Source organism: Sitophilus oryzae, unplaced genomic scaffold (assembly GCF_002938485.1).
Source record: "Sitophilus oryzae breed Bouriz unplaced genomic scaffold, Soryzae_2.0 scaffold_484_pilon_pilon, whole genome shotgun sequence".
Classification (NCBI taxonomy): domain Eukaryota; kingdom Metazoa; phylum Arthropoda; class Insecta; order Coleoptera; family Curculionidae; genus Sitophilus; species Sitophilus oryzae.
The window spans coordinates 748083-770283 of record NW_022147067.1 but is presented as its reverse complement, the minus strand read 5'-3'; the positions used below and the strand labels follow the sequence as shown (position 1 = coordinate 770283).

General features: G+C 33.3%; 2 protein-coding genes across 2 annotated transcripts in view; both read right to left on the bottom strand.

Annotated features, from left to right (window-relative positions):
• LOC115886366 overlaps positions 1-6459 on the bottom strand; it is a 47493-nt gene extending 41034 nt beyond the window's left edge. The window contains exon 1 of the mRNA XM_030905467.1: positions 6213-6459. Coding sequence (XP_030761327.1) covers positions 6213-6459 — 247 coding nt within the window. The remainder of the gene's footprint in view (positions 1-6212) is intronic.
• Positions 6460-6683: 224 nt separating this feature from the next.
• LOC115886365 lies at positions 6684-12110 on the bottom strand. Its single transcript, XM_030905466.1, has 3 exons — positions 11616-12110; positions 7276-7743; positions 6684-7154 (listed from the first exon to the last, which is right to left on the bottom strand). Exons 1-3 carry the CDS (start codon positions 12108-12110, stop codon positions 6684-6686), a joined length of 1434 nt encoding a protein of 477 aa, XP_030761326.1.
• Between the last annotated feature and the right edge of the window lie 10091 nt (positions 12111-22201).

Here is a 22201-nt window from a genome sequence, read left to right as displayed (position 1 = left end):
AAAACTGTTCTCTAAAGAACGTAACATTCACCGGTCAACGTATCCTCGAAAATGTTTGGCCAAGAAAAGTTGAACCAATAATCCTAACGCTTTTCTTCATTTGAAAAATTCCTATTTACAATTTTTGTTTAGTTTAATTTACAAAGTTTGGATGTGGCAGCTTTACATTTCTGAGAGCAAAGATGATTGAACTTGTTTCCATGGCTAACTAAGTGAAATTGTTTACAAATTATAAGAATTGGCTATAACTCAGTAATTTTTCGAAAAAAACATATTATAGCTTATATCGCTGAAAAACTTATGAAGTCATGGCCAACTATGGTTTCCATTTAAAAAAACATAAGTTTGTGTTATATGTCAAAAATGACAGGCTTTAGAAAAAAAACGAAGAACACAGTCTCATTAAGGATGAGATTATCTAAAAATTTTATCTGAATTTTTTTTTGTCTAAAATAGATTATAATGGAATTAGGGACAATTTTTAAAATAGCCGAAATTTGTTTTTTTCGAAATATCTAGTAAGCCATGAACTTTTTCAAAAATCTGAAAGGCGCATATTTATGACCCCACAAAACTGCAATTCTTTCCCCATTTAACCGAGTCTCTATCTTCAGTAGTTTCCGAGATACCCATAGAGAACATCGTAGGAAACTCACCCTGTATAGTGTGGTCCGAACTGTATTCCGGAAACTTCGACAACATATTCTGCAGCTAAAAATATGTAAAAAAGTTCGTATAAATGTATGTCCGAAAATGCTTAGTTTTGGAGATACAGGGTGTAGAAGTTTCATTTTTATTTCGATTTTTTCCAAATAATTTCTGAAGTAACGTCAATATTTGGATGAAAATTGGTGTCTGGGAGTTTTTGGGTATGAGAAATTTGAGTTTGATGTCAACATGGCTCCTATTTGTAGGGGGCGCCACCTATATGTGTGTTAACTGTTTTGAAGGGTAATAACTTTTCGTCCGTACCTGTATAAAACTAAAGAGTGAAAAAATATACATTTTCGTGATTTTTTATGTAAAAAATGTATCTTTGTAAAAATCGCTACGAGCTACCGTTCTAATGATATTTAGAATGGAAATAGTCTATACATGTCATTATTTACGAAAAATAAACACGTTGATTAGATGTTATTTCACTGAAATAATAAATTTGAGAAATTTTTATTTTTTTAAATTAATCATAATTTTTTTTGCAAAAAATGATGATAAAACAATTTCTGTTGAACATTTGGCACGAAAACATTTCAAATTTCAGTCTGATAACTACACACACCGGAAAAATCTAGGGATATCATTTTAATAAAGTTAAAAATAAATGTTTTGAATAAACAACGACATATTTGTAGGCCGATTCTTTCTACTTCGACTGAAACGAAGTAGCCACACTAGTTATTTCTAAATTTGGGATATTTGCAGAAGTGTTTGTGCATTTTTTGTCAAATGTATAAAAAGCACTTAGCATCAATTATTCGAATTTAACCTGTACTGGCTATGTTTTTATGATAACTGGGCAGAATTCATTCAAATAACTCTGTTTAGTATTAAACGACATTATGGAGCGTAGACATCTTAACAGAGACGAAATGCTAAGGGCCATTAAATGCAACGCAAAGCGTAATATCGCGATTATCGCGATGTTGCTGAAAGGCACACAGGGCGACATCGCATTACTACCCCTCAGCAAGATAGACCAGCACTAGAGCTTAGTTTAATTCTCCAGGAAACACATAATGTAACCGTTAGTCCTGACACTGTTCGCAATAGATTAAGAGAGGTCAACTTAAGAAGCAGACGCCCCTGGAGAACTCAACCCTTAAAGAGAGGAAATCGAGAGGTACGATATTTGTGGACTCAAGATCATGTTCAGTGGTCGAATGAACAATGGGCCAATGTTCTCTTCACGGATGAGTCACGCTTTGGAATTCATCCGGATTCGAGAAGGCTTAGGGTATGAAGAGAACCGGGAAATCTTATTCGGATGGATCATGTTCAGGAAGTGCACAGTTATGGTCTGGGGAGGAGTCCAGTTAGGCCGAAAAACCGATCTCGTTTTTCTTGAAAGGTTTCTAACAGGAATCACATATCGTGATTTAATTCTTGAGCCTGTCGTGTTACCATATGCCAATGATTTTGGGAGAAACTTCATTCTCATGCATGACAATGCAGGGCCTCATACAGAGTTTATCAATGCTCATCAATTAAACATCTTACCCTGGCCGGCACAATCTCCTGACCTCAACCCCATCGAGCACGTATGGGACGCGGTCCAAAGAAGAGTTTTGAGAATGGGTATGCCTCCTGAAACTCGTAGGGATCTGGTTCGGGCCGTGAAAGCAGCGTGGCAGGCTGTACCTCAAGAAGAGATCGACAACCTGATCAGGAGCATGGAGAGACGATGTAGGGCTGTAATGAACAGTAAAGGAGGCCATACCCTTTATTAAGTAAAATTGGTTTTATCTTTTTTTTTTAATTCACAGTTTAGAATAAAAAAAAATGTGTGTATTTTTTTGAGTTCAATAAAAATCAAGGTAAATTTGAAAAATTCGGTAAATTTCGCATTTTTATTTCCAATACTTCCTGTAAACTATCTGTTTATTTTAATTTTATTATATCAGAAATGCAAATAATAAAATTACTGACGATGGCTGGATAAAATTGTGATATCCCTAGACTTTTCCGGTGTGTGTATTTAGTCAACATATTTAATTTATGTCAATGATGACAGGTATTGATAATTTCTATTCCAAATATCTCGAAAACCATTACACGTAGCGGTTTTTACCAAGAGACCCTTTTCACGTAAAAAGCGTCGTAAATGTATATTTTTTGACACAGTAGTTTTATACAGGTACGGACGAAAAGTTATTACTCTTTAAACCAGTTAAAAATGTGTAGGTGGTGCCCTCTACTAGTAGGAGTCATATTGACATCAAAATCAAATTTATAATGTCAAAAAACTCCCAGACACAAGTTTTCATCCAAATATTGACGTTACTTCAGGAATTATTTGGAAAAAATCGAAATAAAAATGAAAATTCTACACCCTGTATCTCCGAAACTAAGCATTTTAGGATATACATTTATACGAACTTTTTTACTTGTTTTTATTTGCAGAATATGCTGCCGAAGTTCCCCTGTAAATGTCACTTTCATATTTAAGCAAAATTATTAAATATTGAATTTTCCTATATGTACGTTTCCAATATTTAATATTCTTAACTCTTGAACGGTGTCTTCATAACATTATAACAAAATTGAAAATAATATTGTACTGTTTTAACTGAGAGGTACAATAATAAAATGACCTATTTTCGTGCAGTAGTTCCAATGTTATCTTGTTGTTTTTATTGCTTAGTACTGTTTCTACCTGCGGAAAATAATTGCTGTTTTATCAAATCCATTTAGCCAGGTGATTTTGCAATAGTAATACATTCCTACATTGCGCTAAAATGACTAACACTTATAAAAATGCAATGCACATAAAGCGGTACCGGCTGTAGACTAGGGATGTCGCTGTTTGAGAAAAAATATCGATATTTAATTTTATCGATATTTTATTTTTTATGTTATACAAAAATATCAATCAATTGAATTGATTGATAGTGCGTTGCAACCGATACCATGTGAATGTGAAGAATTCTGTAGTAGTGAAACATCTAAAGCTTTAAATGTTCGAAATAAAGAATATAAAGATCATTTACAGGGTGTTATATCATAGCATCTCTCCTGGGGAGATTCCCCACGTAAAAACAAAGATTTATTTTTTATGTCAACATAGGTCCGATTCTGCTTTGTTTCGTAGCTACAGGGTGTTAAAGTCTTAAGATTTTTTCGATTTATTATAATTTTCTTCCAAATACTTTTAGCGTTTCGAATGAAATTTTGAGAGTAAAAGTTACTATAAATGCGACATATTTTAATGCTAAAAAAGTGTCGACATATTCACCAGGGGCGTGCATATGGGTTATCACTGGAATATTTTTCTAAAAAAAATATGTACGCAACAGACTTTTTAACATTGGAAATGTTTATGTTCGTATATGAGGGCCAAATTTCCAGTTTTCCTGATCTACTACTAGAGTCTACTAGTCTAGTAGTCTCTATCGAGATCTAGGGCTCAGCTACGTCGAAACACCGGTTCCCATTAGAACACCGAAGTTAAGCGACCGACGTAAGGCGGTACTAATGGATGGACGGGTGACCGGTTCGAAACTCTGTATCGTGCTGTTGTCCCAGAAAAAGGCAAAAGTGTAAAATCTATTGACACACACTGCTCATTCACGCCGGTTCGAGGCCGGATGAGATCGGATATCTCGTGAGTAAGAATCGATTTAGACACTTGCCAAGTCGGTAGGCCATTGACCATAATATGGCCGAGGACCGCGGTTCGGATTCCGCGTAAACAAAGTAGGCCCCGTCCAGATTAGCCTTGGCAGCAAAAAGGAGACGTTAACTGAAATCTTTACTTTACTTTTTCTATCGAGATCTTGATGTATCGATATTATCTAATACATTCCTACTGTCGACTTTAACACTAACTTCCCAGAAATGTTAATTTATCTTCATGCACGGCGTTAACTGCCTCTCAAGTACTATTTCTTCTGCACACACGACATATTCCTAGACGTTTTTAGGACACAAGTACGAAAATTATTTATTTGACGTAGACTAGAGTGACGTGAGACATAAATGATAATTGTTACGCAATCGCGTACTACAAACCAGTATTCTAGGTCGTAAACCTCTGCAGACGTTCTCAAGGTTTGGTAACTCTATCTACGATCGTTCTTACCTGACCATCGAGTTCGAAGAGTTAGAATTAACAATAGTTAAAAAAGTGCATTGAATGTAAGCTCTCTAAAGCTGACCTGACAAATTTAGTATCGCCATAAACAGTTGTCGTATCCCTGCCTTGATTAATTAGATTATAATATTAGTTTTAGGAAAGTTTTTATCTGTTTTAAGTTACACCACTGTTAAAATTTGGTTGTGCATCTAAAAGACGATCTGTAACAAGTTTTTCCTACTATAAAGTGCTTTGATTAATTAAGGCTTGATTAAGGTTTGCAGGGCTTCAGCATTTGCCATAAAATAGCGAGCAATTTGTTACAAAACTATATAGATTATATATCATTGTAATCACAAAATTTCAATCTATTTCCGTATTGTAACGAAATTTTAAATTATGGCTTTATTTTCAAGAAAATTTAGTCCAAACATTCTTCATTTGTGTAAAAATAACTATAGCCAATTTTACATAAAACGTGATATTCCGAACGCCTCTTTTACTGCTTTTTCGGACTAGTGAAATGGACTCTTAATGAAATTTACCTTAAGAATATTAAAATTATATTGTACACCTCTGGTTATTGGGAAGTCGGAGACCGTATTTAAGGAACTAAAGGAAAACACTCCAGGCACTCATTCATTCACTTGCTGAATCGCTCATTTTCGTTCACTCTCAAACACTCTTCCAAAATGGAGCCTTAACAAACATAAACAACTCTCTTCTACTTCGGCAGTCCCTTTTTTATTTTTGACGCATTCTTGACAGTTACATTCGGCAATTATATATTTCTTTGTAAAACTAATTGTAAAAGCTTCCTGACAATAAAGTACATAATAATTCATAAAAGTGTAAACTATTATTAAAAAAGCAACATTAAAAGAAGCAGAAGAAACATCAACAAAAGCTACAACCAAACATAAGAAAAAATGTCAACAATTAGCAGATCCGTAACATTGGCAGAGTTGCTTACATTTTAGTGACAATGGTAGTTCAACTTAGAACCCCTATACAGTGAAGTGAGAGTTTTGAGTTTTTTTTATCAATCTTGTACGGTTGACTAATTGATCAAATGATCTGGAATGACTGTTGACTCTGTTGTTTCTTTGTCTCTATATTTTTGTTTACCTTTCGATTGAAGAATTTTCTATATATTTAATTTTAGAGGAAAGAAAAGAAACGGTACATACTAGCGCACAACCAGAGGATATTGGTACCCAGGTACAGTATCAAGTTTATTATAATGCTTTTCTTAGCTTTAAATCAAATGTTTTTTTGGTGTTTGCGCGATCCATACCACTTTTTTTCTCGCTAGTTCGTGCATCAAGTCATGGTCAAGGTCATGTCGTATCAAGGCCGTAGTGTGTCACAGCCTTGAATTTTTCCTATATATATTAGTCGGTTTAGAACGTTTTTCTACGTTGTCCGATATCCAATTTCCATCCTGTTCTATTCGTACAATCCTCTGTTGACAGGTTTCTTTCACTCATCGCTTTGTGTACGCTTTTTTGCCATTCCAGTTTCGGTCTTCCCTGTTTTCTTCTGCCCTTTGGTTGCCAATTGATTATTTTCTTGGGCCATCTAGTGTCCTTCATTCGCTCTACATGTCCGTACCAGATGAGCTGCTTTTTCTCTATATCCTGTGTTATCGTACCTTCTATACCCATTTGTTGTTTTATGGTATTATTTCTTATTCGTTGTTGTCTTGAAATTCCCATTGATCTTCGAATGACATCCATTTCTACGGCCTCTATCCTCTTCTTGTATCTCTCAGTTATTCTCCATGTTTCTGCTCCATACAGGAGGTTGCTCTTTATCATGGTTTCATATATATTAAATTTTCTTCGCTTTGTTATTGATTTGCTCCATAAGATTCCATTTAGACATCCGATTATTTTTTCGCGTTGATAATCCTTTTCTCTATTTCTCTGCCGTCAGTTCCAGTGTTATCAAATGTAATTCCCAGGTACTCATACTCTTGACACTGCTTAATTTCGTGACCGTTGTCCAAGTTCAAGTTTCCTTCTTGTGCGCCTATACATAGATATTTTGTTTTGGCTATGTTAACTGTCAAGCCCCATTCTCCGTATTCTTCAATAAGTTTTCTTAGCATATATTGCATATCATCTTTGTCATTGGCAACTATTATTTGATCGTCTGCGAATTGAAGTGTGAACAAACATTCATTGTCAATCTCTATGCCCATACCACGGATCTTTCTTTTCCAATTTTTTAAAGCGACTGCAACGTATATTTTAAAGAGAGTAGGGGAGATGCAACAACCTTGTCGCAAGCCTTTGTCGGTTATAAATGTTTCTGTAAGCTCTTTTCCATTTTGCGTCCTTATATAGTTCCTTAAGAGCTGTTATATAAGTATGGTTGATCGTAGATTGTTCTAGTACCCTCCATAGTCTTGATATTGGGACAGTGTCGTACGCTTTCCGTAAGTCAACAAATGTTATATGTGTGTCCAAGTTTCTTACCGATCTTTTTTCTATAACTTGTTTTAAACAGAACACGTTATCTGTACACGACCTTCCTGCTCTAAAACCATTCTGTTCTTCTTCCTCCTTTTCTCTATAATCTTCTTCTATGAGATCACGTAAAATTCTACCATATAACCTGCTCATTGTGCTCGTCACTGATATACCACAGTAGTTACTGCAGTCCAGCTTATTGCCTTTTTTATGGATCGAAGAAATATAAGCCAGCTTCCAGTCTTCTGGAACGGGATGTCCGTTTAAGCAAATATTGAAAATTAATGCCAAGCTTCTAAATAGTTTCTGCGTACCATTTTTCAACATTTCGGAGTATATTCCTTCTGGGCCGCTTGCTTTGCCTGATTTTAAGTTCTTGGCAGCCATTCTTATTGTTTCTTCCGATATTTCCACTACTTCTCCCTGTACGTCGATATTTCTTGGTGAATCAATTAAGTACTCTTGTCTAGATTCCTGAATTTTTCCTCCCATACCAAAAATATATACACATGTATATTCACGCGTTAATATGATAAAAAGATAGCAATAATATTTGTTGAGAACAATAAAACTCAATATTTAGTTACAAGTTTAACCCTCAACTGGCGTGGTGAATTTTCGTAACGCTTATGGCGTGCTGCCATTTTTTTTTCAGTTAAAATACACGATGAAGAGGTTTTATTAAAAGCTTGTTGTTTTAACATTGTTTACAATATATTCAAACTTGTGAACAAACAATTTCATTAATTTTCAACAAATCAATAAGAACGGACACGAAAATAAAATAAAACGTATTTTTTAGGAATTTTTGACAACAGACATATAACTTGGCTAAGAAATCCATGGAAATTAAAAACATATACATTTTATGATTTTACCGTATTATTAAAAGTACAAACAACTGAAATGTGAACCTAAAGTAATAAACATAAATTATTTTCAATGAAAACTGCAAACCTTGAATGTACATAACTTTTTCAAATACAGTTCATGCTAATATAGGATCTGCATTTGCCGCACATGGATCGTGCACATTTGATTCATGAGATTTTTGTTTTTTGTCATTTCTTCATTGACATATGGTTGCCATATATCACATCTCTTTCTTTTCTGGGATTGATTATTCAATTTTCTCTCTTCTGTAAGTAAGAGATTCAGAATCGGAGTTATTGTTACTCTTCGGAGAAAAATCAATGTATCGTTGGTCTTCATCTCACTTAAGCCTCTTTAAGTTCATCAAACCACTCAATTAATGCTTCCTCAAAATTAGCGTCCCATTGAGGCATACTTTTTAGACTACCCGCCATCCTAAAAATGTTACATTCTTGGCGTGGTGGTGCGACACAGACCCCAATGAAATTTTAGCCCCCGCTGTTAGGAACAATACTTGATAAAATCAATTTTCAGCCTTTAACAGTTGCATATTGGTACCCTAACTTAAAGGTAAATGGCGCGGCAAGGCCTAATTCTTAAGCGTAAACATTTTACAGAGGTTTAAATAGCACTTGGGTTGAAGGTTAACGTTAAAATTTATGTATTAAACGTATTAATTAAAGTCAAAAATGTGGAGTTTAGCAGGTTAACACATTTCATTGACGAAATGTTAAATTTGTTAAGAGAGTTTGCTAAAGATGGCACAGGTACTCTCTAACTCTCCAAACCCGTTGGTTGGTGAAGAATCATCCTTTCGTTTCTCAGAGGTTGTTGTCCACGAAGCGACCAACCGTATTTCGGTTGTACTTTATGCAAACAACCGCTAGAAATTTCGTAACAACAATAGCAAGCGACGTCACGACGTAACATGACGTAGAGATAGTTATTTTTAAAGTGAACTACTTTTATCTTCAGTAGATATCAACTTTAAAAAAAATATCGAAGTATAATTTTGGTTGAAGTATTACATCAATATTATTATACCTATTGGCACAGAATATCTAGCTACGCAACAGAAGCCTCGTTACATGTATAAAATTGTAGGTAGCAAAAGGAGACAGGCTTTTAAAGCCTGTCTCCAAATCAGATATTTTGATGCAGTAGTTTCGCTACTACATAATAGAGGGCAATAAATTTAAAAGAAAACAGTTTTCTACAAACAAAATTTAAAAGAATTTTGTGCAGTGTTGCCATTGTGTAATTCATATCGTAATACTTCCTGATAAAGCCTACCTTCAAATTTGCTACATCATTTAAACATATTAAAATAGATCAGAGCTGTTTTTTTTTCAATTTGCCATGTTAGTTGGAATTACATCTTATGAGCTAAATTACAATCACTTCCTGACGTTTGATTGTATAATTCAATCCTGAATTTTCATTGTAATTCGGCGACAATATAATAAGTATTGTTCTACTATTATGATACCACTTCCTGACGTTCGATTGAGTTCATACCAAGTTCATATCGTATAATGGGGAAAAACGGCGTTGAATGAAATGCATATCGCTGTCATTTTATATGTAAATTTATATGGGAAATGTCATCGATCGTCTTTTTCCCGCCAACTGGACGCCGTTTTTTTCGGTATCATACGGTATTTGATATATACTATTTTTCATGACATTACAATATTATGGTACCATGAAGCATATCAAGTGATACCATAATATAGTACCATATTACGATACATGGCGTTCAATTGGGCTTAAACTTGATATACTATATCTTCAGTGACATTGTAATATCATGGTACCATGGAGCATATAAAGTGGTACCTTCTATAGTACCATATTTGATGACATAGCAATATTAGGTACATGGCGGCAATAGGGCTTAAACTTGGGATACTACGTATTTTCGGTGACATTGTAATATGATGGTACTATGATGCATATAAAGTGGTACCTTAATATAGTACCATATTACGAACCATTTCCTGGCGTTCGATTGGGCTTAAACTTGGTATACTACGTATCTTCGGTTACATTGTAATATGATTGTACTATGATGTATATAAAGTGGTACCTTAATATAGTACCATATTACGATACCATTTCATGGCGTTCGATTGTTCTTAAATTTGGTATACTACGGATCTTCGGTGACATTGCAATATTATGGTACCTTAAAGCATATCAAGTGGTACCATAATATAGTACACTATTATGATATCATTTCCTGGAGTTCGATTGGGCCCAAATTTGGTATACTTGCGTTTCTTTATAAAAATTTGTTTAATTAATAATTTTAATTTATTATACGAATTTTAATTTATTGTTCGATGTCGTGACAGCAACTTTTATGCCGAACTAATATATTATTAATTATACCCGTGTCACTTTTTAAAATCTACCTAGGTCTATATAAATAACGTGGCAAACGGAAGAAATTTGTTATTATAGTATTTTTTAGTCAGTTAACGTTTTTTGTACTGCATTTTAATAAATTATTTCCATTATTATTAAACTTATATTTCATTACTAACGTTCCAGCATTAATAAATATCACTATCAATCGCCGTGTATATTATTAATTTTAAAGGTAATTAAAGGTATTTTCTTAGTTAATATAACAATAAGGGAGTGTATATTAAAAATGTATATGTTTTGTAATAATATACTTAAAACTATTTTAATAGCCAAAGGAATAATTAATATAAGTGTATCTGACAAGAAAAGAAGAATAGAAAGAAACACATACTGCATTATACACAGTAAAAAGAATGGGATGCCAATTCAAGTCTTTTTGAATCTGGCAACTGTGCATATTTAACCGAGCTACAAGGCAGTCGACGAGCCGTCGATCCAAAACCCAAAGTTCAAAATTTCTAATTATATTCTGATTATGATATTGTCGCGCCATCTAGTATTCTATTTGTGCAATTTTAGCTCTTTCATTTCGAGTATTTTTCTGTTGCGTAGCTAGATATTCTGTGCTATTGGTCTTAATCAACCATTAGTAAATCTGGGGGCACGGCAGTGACTCCGCCAAATCGAGCACAGCCGTACCATGCTTTTCTCGAAGGTATTAGCGGCACTTTTGACCACCCTGTAACTTCGTTGTGGATTAAGCAAGAATATTAATTTTCACTACACATGAAGACATACTATTGATTTTTCTTGGTCGTAAGTTCTGATGAACGTTTTCGAGTGTCTTAGACCGTTGGAGGTAATGATATAAAATTTCCAGAAATATATTTTCGGAAATACTTCCGGAAATATTTCCTGAAATATTGGAAATATATGAAATATTTAAAAAAATAAGAAAAACTAAAATATTTATTTATAAAAATCATAACAAAACATCGCAAAACACAAAATGCTTATACATAAACACAAATAAAGAGTTATTCTTCAAATTAAAAAATAAATTAAGGTTAAATTTGAACAAAAAAATATTTTTGACACACTAGTCGAGCAAGAGGCATATCTTCATCGGTGTCATCAGCATCAGGCATATCTTTATCGCTGTCATCAGCATCACACTCAATAACATCTTCTTGCCAGGCTACTTCCTCAAAATCTTCAATAGTATAGGAAATAAAAATTGATCTATTGCCGTTTCCTATTTTCTTCAGCAAGTTTTCATAGTGGGATACATAGAGTTGCTTAGCGGCTCTATCATTAGTAAGCCTGTTTCTCTTTTTTGAATGAATATGCCTATAAACGCTAAAACTGCGTTCCGTGGCAGCCGAAGATGCTGGCATCATCAAAATTCGTGACGCTACTTGTGATAATGAAGATGAAGAACACAGTCCTTTCCACCAGGAGACTGGGTTATCAAAACTACTTTTCCATAGGAAGTTATTTCCAAATAACTTGCCACTTCTACAACGGTAATCTGCTATTTCATCAATTATTTCTTGCTCCTTTATATTGAGTTTATTTTTTGATATATTAAGCATTTTATGGCAAAAAGAATTTGTGTTTCATCAAGTTCAGAACCTTGTGATTTTGGATTTAGTAATTCTGCAGCATAATGAATAGGTTTAATAGCAATTTTTTCTCTTTTGTCAACAAACTCTAACAATTCGGATTTTTCTTTGTCGTCAAGTGAGGACAATGCAAGATTATTCTGAATTACCCTTCTAATATTACTAAATGCTTTTACAGCAAAATGAATAGTGCTATAATCTCCTTATACAATTTTTAACCATTTGCCAATAGGTTCAAAAATGTTAATACCTACAAGCTCGGGACTAAGTTGGTGAATCCTCAAACTCGATATATTCACCATATTATATGTTTGTAAAACTGTTTTATAGTAAGTTTAATGTTTATAGGGTTACAAAATATGATGAGGGTTACAAGATATATTAATAAATATTGGGTTTGAATCGTTGACAAAATTTAAGTATTTTTAAAAATATTTCCAATATTCCCAATATTTCCGAGACACGTTTGTAAATTTCCAATATTTCTATTTACAACACTAGTTGGATGACACCCATTCCAAGTTACGGATGGAGTTTTCCAGATTTTTCAGTTCCGCTTTCAGTTGGTTCCCGTTTGGAAAACAGGACGGTTCAGGTCCATTTAGTGGGAGTGTTCGCTCCTTTCCTAGCTAGATCATTTGCTTTTTCATTGCCTTCTATCCCTTGGTGAGCAAGCACCCAGTTATTTTCTTTGCTTAATTTGTTGAGCTTCTCTAGGCATTCTTTGACCAACTTCGAATTGATGGTTACTGAGTTGATCGCGTTAAATGCTGCTTGACTATCGGATAGGATGGCAATTTCCTGTTTTCGATAGTTCCTATCTAAGATAAATTGTACGCATCTTTCGATAGCGGAAATTTCTGCCTGAAGGATACTGGGGTAGGTCCCTATTGGTTAGGAGTATAGTTTTCGGCCCAAATACTCCTATCCCTGTCCCTGCTTTGGTTTTGGAAGCATCATTATACCACGTTACGCCACGTCTTTTGTATGCTGAGTAAGCGTTTCTTACTTCCAATCCTTTTTATTACTCAATACTACAGTGAGGTGTTTCTCAAAGTTGTAAATTCTTGGTATGTCATCCACTGGGAGTTTGAGAAGTGGAATTTTCTTTTTGAAGGTGTTCCAAGCCCCTGACCTCAAAATTCTCCCAGTACTGTTTCCATCAATTGTTTCCGATAGTTCCTAGTAAGATAAATGTTTCTTTCGATAGCTTTCATAGATTTCTGCTGGAAAGATGCTGGGGTATATAAAAATATAAGTGCCAAATCTTTATATTTAATTTTCTATAGGCATAGGTGTAACTGTATAATTTATCATTGTCACATTATTTATGAAATTCGGCACATTAATTTCCATTGTGTTTAAATGCATACACACACAGGCACACTTACTTCACGTCTGAATTATTTTTTAACTCGTTTGGGTTGGGTAACCATCGAACCAAGCAACGATGCGATTGAATGTATATCGTTATTTAATTTTCATATGTCAATAAACTTTAACTGACAATCAAATAAGGTCACAAGAACCAATTCCATCAAAAACATAGAATGTAAAAAATGTCAAGCCTCGCAACACAATTCTTCCACTATAAAAAGTTGTGAGAACTTTTATAAAGTCAGTTTATTTACTTAGTCTCTCTTTAAGCACCTATTCAACAATTTTGTTATAAATTGTTAGTATAAATGTTATACCGGGTCCTGACCAAGCAGACAAAACAACGACAAGACAGAAAAATTCATGTTTTACGACAAAATTGCGAAAAATCCATTTCTGTGACATTTTTGTCTCATTTTTGTTTTGTTTCAAAATTCGGAGAGGATTTTCAATGTCCCGTCTCGAGTCGGTAAAGATCAAAGTGTTTACGACAAGTTGTCGGCGCAGTGTGGATGGCGTGTGCTGCCAACAGTAGGTGACCATCGAAATCACACATGGTTAATAAAACTCATTCGCAACAACTAAACTTTTGACTTTGTTGTACTTTTGTCCTGCGGTGTGGACAATTTGTCACAAGTTTGTCTTGTTTTTACCCCAAAATCGTGTTTACTTTTTGTCGCCATAGTCTGGACCCGCCATTAGACATCTTGATTTCTCTAATAATTTTAAATACTTGGCAATTGCACGATATATTATATACTAATTAAAAAACTTTATTCTAAAAAGCACTGTTGATTAACTTAATAATAATAGCCACCGGATTGTCTTGACAAAAAAAAAATTATTATTTTTTGAGAAAAATACTTCTTCATAAAAGATTTTGCTTCTTATAAAATGGTTAACAATTTTACAAATTTCTACACCGTTTTGGTGGAAAATAAAAAATATAGTTGAACGGCGTTTCTATAGTTAAATCATTTCGGTTTCATCTTTGATAGATGGTTATTATTAATTCTGAATGATGTTATGTCATAGATAAAAGAAACAAGTTTAGATTGGAATGCTCGGCTTGCCGCCGAAATTTATAATTGTTTTGGATCGCATACGTTGTAGGGCGCTGCTATAGCGGTTGCTAAGAACAACCGCAAACAAGAACAGGAATCATTTTCTCTTGTCAAAGCCCTCATTGAAAAAATACCGAAAAGTGTTTAAATAAGAGTCCATTTTCAAAGTAATAATTGTTATTTTGTCAGTTTAATTTAAATTTTATTTCCTCAAACCCCTGAAAATTGTGAAAAAGGAGCATTAAAAAGTTAAAAAGCTTTGTGAACTGTGAAATGCAAAAACCATCGTGGATCGTGGCATAACGTCCGTCGGTTTCCAATGTTTCATAGGTATTTCGTACATGTCCTGACATAAAATCAAGTTTCTTATAAATATGTAACACACTGTATTTTGTTTAAAAAATTAAAAGAAAATAATAATAAATTTAAGTGAATATTATTTGGCGACTTAATTCCGGAAAAAGCCGAACCGCTCCGTATCAAAAGCTTTGGAGAGCGACCGTTGTAGGAATAGCGCCAAATAGTATTTACATTGTCATTATGGGCACTTTCCAATCTGGCATCGGCCCAGCTACGTCGAAACACCGGTTCCCATTAGAACACCGAAGTTAAGCGACGTAAGGCGATACTAGTGGATGGACGGGTGACCGGTTCGAAACTCTGTATCGTGCTGTTGTCCAATAAAGGCAAAAGTGTAAAATCTATTGACACACGCTGCTCATTCACGCCGGTTCAAGGCCGGATGAGATCGGATATCTCGTGAGTAAGAGTCGATTTAGACACTTGCCAAGTCGGTAGGCCATTGACCATGATATAGCCGAGGACCACGGTTCGGGTTGCGTTGTATATATTGATATGCGTTATACAGGGTGTTTCAAAACAAATGCGAAAAACTTCAGGGGGTGATTCCTTGTTCAAAATAAAGGGTAGTTTGCTTCATAAACGTTGGGTTAAAAGTCAACCATTAGAGAGATATTGCGGTACAAAGATGGCGGAAAAATAATGTTTTTATTTTTTATCTTGAAAACGAAAAGAGATAGACTAATAAAATTTTATGGAAGCATTACTGTTATGAAAACACACTTTCTGGTAATTTTTTCACTTTTTTAAAATGAGTGGAAGGGGTTGAAATAAACTACCCTATCATTCTTGTTAACGAAATTTAAAGAAAAATCTTATCAAACACATGCAAATGCTTTAATTTGGATAGTTTAGTTTGTTTAGAAACTTTTTTATCTCTTGTATTTTTTTGATAAAACTCAGCGATTTGAAATTAAAAAATAAAATGTAAAGCATTACATGTCAGGACAAAAAACATTTTCTGATAAAGAATCTAGTGGGCTGCTGTAATTTTTAGGAAAAAAATCTAGTCGGCCGCTGTTACTTTTAGGATGTTCCTAATATTATTTTATTTGACATTACTCTACTGCAATACGTTATTATCTAGATGATTATTATTATCGTTATTATCACTAGATTCCTAATCTAAAAATGTTTTTTGTCCTGACATGTAATGCTTTACATTTTATTTTTTAATTTCCAATCGGTGAGTTTTATCAAAAAAACACAAGAGGTAAAAAAGTTTCTAAACAAACCAATCTATCCAAATTAAAGCATTTGCATGTGTTTGATAAGATTTTTCTTTAAATTTCGTTAACAAGAATGATAGGGGTAGTTTATTTCAACCCCTTCCATTCATTTTAAAAAAGTAAAAAAATTACCTGAAAGTGTGTTTTCATAACAGTAATGCTTCCATAAAATTTCATTAGTCTATCTCTTTTCGTTTTCAAGATAAAAAATAAAAACATTATTTTTCCGCCATCTTTGTACCGCGATATCTCCCTAATGGTTGACTTTTGAGCCAACATTTATAAAGCAAACTATTATTTTAACCTTTACTTTGAACAAGCAATCACCCCCTAAAGTTTTTCGCATTTGTTTTGAAACACCCTGTATACTTTGCTTTTTTAAATTGTTAAAGAATGGCAAATTTTATAATAATCTTTTCCGTAGCATTTTAACTAATAAGTTTTGTGACAATAAACATAAGTTGATGATCTGCGTAATAATTTTGTTGTAACCCGGTATATAAAATAGTTCCTTTTTTTCCCTTTATTAGAGATGCAGTTCCTAAAGTTTTTTATCTAGACCTTTACGTAAAAATATTTCTGATAATTTAGAAAAAAGAACATCAGAATTTTTGTTCAAGCGAGGCTTTTGCAAATTCTTAATAATTTTATCTATGTTTATCGAATATTTTTTGGATACCTTGCAAATTACATTATCGCCTGAAAATTTGCGAAGCATACTTTAGTAAAATAACACAGAAGAATTTTTAAGCTTTCGAGAATTTTTTGGATGTTTTTATACTAATTCTATTATACCTAATATACAGGGTGTAAATAAAGGGGAACAAACAATTAAGTAGGATATTGATCTTTAAGAAGCAAATTAAAAAAATCGACAGGACACCTGGCAAAAAGAACGAACAACAGATGGTGATGATGATGATGATGATGATGATGATGATGATGATGATAATGATAATGATGATAACGAATAACCGTCAATTTAGACCGGAGTTAATATGGACAAACAATTAAAATTCGCTGCTGACTGGTAACAGCATTTTTAACAATAGACCTAGTAATATGACATTTCCCATTACACCTTTCACTGCAAAATAATTTTAAAAATGTATTTCCGATTTTTTACATTTATACACTTATACTCATTTTATATAACAATAGTAAAAAAATACAGGGCCCGTATTCTGTAACTTTGACATAAAAACGTTACGCTTTCAAAGCGATGAGCGCAAGTATTCGATCAGCGAAACGCAAGGCAGTTGATTTTGGTATTCTCGTTGCCATGCGAATCGTGTTCTGGATACGCGTTGAGCACATATTGGCAACATTACAATTTCTAATGCAGCTAATAGTCAAAAGTTGATAACTGACGGATGACGGAATCAATGAAAAATGTCAATGTTAGGTGAATTTCATAACCTATTGTTGTGTTATGTCAAGCTATTTTTCTATGGATATGTCATTATTCTTATTACACGAGGGAAGTGTTGAAGACGCTTCTCAGCATTTTCGATGTTTTGAAGAATATTTATAGCTGCCAAGTCGTAAATTATCAATTACTTATTGAGGAATTTATAGAAGAAGTATATAGTAATTTTCACTAAAGAGCAAGATAACGCACAAAATTACAATTTTTTCGATTTTCACTGACAGTTCGAGAAGCAAAACGATCCTTTAAGGCAACCGTTTTCAAAGCGCTTAGGGCAATCAGTAAAAACGCTAGGCGTGTCAGACGAGAATACCGAAATCTTTAATTAAGTGCGCGCTCAGCGAAAATTAACGTCATATACGCTGAGCGTTTAAAAGCGCTTAGCGTTTTCAAAGTTACAGAATACGGGCCCAGGTCTGTTCTCAAACAAGAATGTCTTTCTACAAAATAATATATTACTGTCTTTTAGATCTAAGGCTTGTGTCTGGTGTGATCTTCTTTGCTTTTTGAAGGAAAAGGATTTTTCGTAAGTAATCTATTCGTTTTATCCTTTTGAAGATTCGGCTGGATGGAAAATTGTTTAGACATTTGTTGGATTCTCGAATATTTTTCTGATTCATTGCAATGTCCTATTGAATTTCTTTTTTTTGGTTTGGAAATGGAGATAATTACATTTATTGATCCAAAAAAATCCTTATGGGTTTTTCGCCACTGCACTGCAAGAAAAATCTACAAAATAAAATAGTTATTTTTTGTAAACACTTCTGCGTTAAACCTAAACGGACGCTGCTTGTCAGAAGTTGTGTTTACAGTAATAAAAATTTGCCTAACAAAGAAAAAAATGCTTAACGTTTCGGAAAGTTTCTCTTTCCGTCGTCGGAAGCAAAAAAATATAAAGAATCAAGAAAAAAACTAATTAAAATATTTAAATTGAACTATTCGAGAACACTTTACTTTTTAAAACAGATACGTCTACAAGAAATCGTTGACATTTTGTTAAAATGACATTATATTAAGTTAAACTTCAAAATTAACAATTACTACCTGATAATTACTTAATAAGGTAAAACCAAAAAGCCCAAACTTTCTGTATGATTATTTTTAAATTTCACGTATGTTATGTTTATTTATGTAATCTTCTTTAAAATCAAAGAAGCGATTGCCATACATTACTAACATCTACAGATGCATGAGCAATACATTTATTTTTATTAGATTGAATTAAAAAAGCCTCTTTTATTTTTCTTATAGAGGCTATCGCTTCTTTCATTATAATTTTGGCGTTATTAAAATTTATTCTGTGCCCTGTGTCCCATGAATGCTGACAAATCTTAGATTTGTGAAAATCTCCCTTTCTTAAATAATCTTTATGTTCTTTAATTCTAACATCTAAGGGTCTAGATGTTTCACCAATGTAAAATTTATCGCATTCGCAGGGTATTTGGTATATTACATTTTTTGTTTGTTGTTCTGTATTCATTGGTTTAGTATGTGATAAAATTGATCTAAGTGTATTATGTGTTTTGAAAGATGTTTGTATGTTATATTGTTTTCCTATCCTTTTTATTTTTTCCGAAACGCCTCGTATGTATGGAATTGTAAGTTGTATATATTGTGTATTGTTATCTTTGTGTCTATGATTTGGGGTTTTTATTTCGTTTAATGTTTTGTCAATAAAATATGGTGGATAGTCGTTTTTTATTATCCTGTAATATGGCTGCGTTATGTTGATGATATTTTTGCAATATGGCAACATAACGTTTCTGAAATAGACATTTTTTTGGAATATATAAATTCTCGCGAACCTACCATAAAATTTACTTTAGAAGTAGAGAGAGGTAATCGTTTGCCATTTCTTGATGTTTTAGTGTCAAAATTTCAAAATAAACTAATTTTAGATGTTTACAGAAAACCCACAAACACAGATAGATACTTAAATTTCACATCTAATCACAGTATAAGTGTAAAAAAGGTTTTATAAAAAGTTTATATGATAGGGCAAAAATAATATGTACATACGACATTTCACTAAACAAAGATATAAACCACATAAAAAATACATTAATAAAAAACGACTATCCACCATATTTTATTGACAAAACATTAAACGAGAAATAGACCCAAACCCCAAATCATAGACACAAAGATAACAATACACAATATATACAACTTACAATTCCATACATACGAGGCGTTTCGGAAAAAATAAGAAGTAGGTATAGGAAAACAATATAACATACAACATCTTTCAAAACACAAAATACACTTAGATCAATTTTATCACATACTAAACCAATGAATACAGAACAACAAACAAAAAATGTAATATACCAAATATCCTGTGAATGCGATAAATTTTACATTGGTGAAACATCTAGACCCTTAAATGTTAGAATTAAAGAACATAAAGATTATTTAAGAAAGGGAGATTTTCACAAATCTAAGATTTGTCAGCATTCATGGGACACAGAGCACAGAATAAATTTTAATAACGCCAAAATTATAATGAAAGAAGCGATAGCCTCTAAAAGAAAAATAAAAGAGGCTTTTTTAATTCAATCTAATAAAAATAAATGTATTGCTCATGCATCTGTAGATGTTAGTAATGTATGACAATCGCTTCTTTGATTTTAAAGAACATTACATAAATAAACATAACATACGTAAAATTTAAAATTAATCATACAGAAAGTTTGGGCTTTTTGGTTTTACCTTATTAAGTAATTATCAGGTAGTAATTGTTAATTTTGAAGTTTAACTTAATATAATGTCATTTTAACAGAACGTCAACGATTTCTTGTAGACGTATCTGTTTTAAAAAGTAAAGTGTTCTCGAATAGTTCAATTTAAATATTTTAAATAGTTTTTTTTCTTGATTCTTTATATTTTTTTTGCTTCCGACGACGGAAAGAGAAAACTTTCCGAAACGTTAAGCACTTTTTCTTTGTTAGGCAAATTTTTATTACTGTAAACACAACTTCTGACAAGCAGCGTCCGTTTAGGTTTAACGCCCAGAAGTGTTTACAAAAAATAACTATTTTATTTTGTAGATTTTTCTTGCAGTGCAGTGGCGAAAAACCCATAAGGATTTTTTTGGATAGATGAATACGCTACATAGGTATAGACATTTTTTACATTTATTGCTCAAAACCACTATAAAATACAAAATAAACATTTTCCTGTCCAACAAATTAAACCAGCAATGGGTTATTAATGTGCAGCCACCTGTAAGCAGGTACTAGTTTAAACCCTTAATTTTATTATAATTATATTAAATATAAGAAACTACATTAATATAAATATTTACAGCGCATTTTTCAAGCTAGCATTAAGTTTGCACATTTTAGATTTTAGGCCACTTGCAACAAAACATATATTAAACAAACCATTCTTCCAAAAAAAACAGACAGCTACGTTATAGGAGAAAGATTTCTCAAAAAACTGCCTTTTATGCCGTTTGTGTTTATAAAGTTTTTTTAATTTGTTTTTATAAAATTTGATTTATAAAGTATTAACCCGAGTGTTAATATTTTGAGTATTTAATTCTATTAATTTTGTATCTAATATTTCTAATAAACTAACACAAAAGTTTTTATTAAAGTAGGGTAGTCCATTTCAACAACTTGGATTTTGCGCTTCGCGTCTGTACTCAGAGTCCATAGCTCTGAACCATCAGCAAAGAACTGACTCCACCAGTATTCTTCCAAGTCTCTTTTTAGTTGTTGCAGACAAGTTTCGATCCCACCAGAAGCTTAAGACATCCAATAACTTGTTTGCTCTTCTGAATCCGGGTTTGTCTTTCTTCTTTGCCCAAACCCTCACTGTTGATAGTAGCATCCAGGTATTTAAATTTGTCTACTTGTTGAATTACGTTATCATTAATGGAGACTTCAAAACAAGCGTTGGAATTGACAGTATTCCGTCTTGTTTAGACTAACCTGAAGTCCCCATTTCTTTCTTCTTCTTCTTTCTCAGCCTGGTTCCATCCAGTGTTGGACATAGGCCTCTTCTAGGTTTTTCCATGCTTCGCGATCTCTAGCCAATCTTATCCATTGTCTTCCCGCCACTGCCCTGACGTCATCGACCCATCTCTTTTTTGGTCGGCCCACACTTCTTGTTGTTCCCCTAGGCCTCCATAGGATTACTTTTTGGGGCCATCGGTCTGGATCCTGTCTTGCCACATGTCCGACGACATCTATTAATTTTGTTTTTTGACGTATGTGGGTATCCGTATTTTTTCCCTAATGGTGACTCCCAACATTATTCTTTCCATGGCTCTTTGTGCTACTCGTAGTTGTTCTGCTGTTTTTCGAGTAATTGCCTACGCCATACTACTTCTAAGCCATACGTAAGCACAGGTAGAATGCAGCTGTCGTAAGCCTTTTTCTTTAGGTTCATGGGCACCTTTTTATCCTTGAAAATATCGCTCATATTTCCAAATGCTACCCATGCCAAATGGATCCTGCGTGTGATCTCCGTATTTTGGTTTTCCTTGCCCAGCTTGATGGAAGTCCCCATTTATTATTATATTATTTGGTATTCTTGATAAAGCCGCTTAGTCATGAACTCCAGATCGTATGAGTGCTGCACAATCACGACCTG

Excerpts from the sequence above, each read along its gene's own strand:
- LOC115886365 (XM_030905466.1), bottom strand. The coding sequence starts at position 12,110 with ATGCTTAATATATCAAAAAATAAACTCAATATAAAGGAGCAAGAAATA. Across the intron at positions 7,744-11,615 it reads ATATGCCTCTTGCTCGACTA|GAATCTAGACAAGAGTACTT; the intron begins GTGTGTCAAAAA and ends GGAAAAATTCAG. Across the intron at positions 7,155-7,275 it reads AAGTTATAGAAAAAAGATCG|CTCTTAAGGAACTATATAAG; the intron begins GTAAGAAACTTG and ends CTTATATAACAG.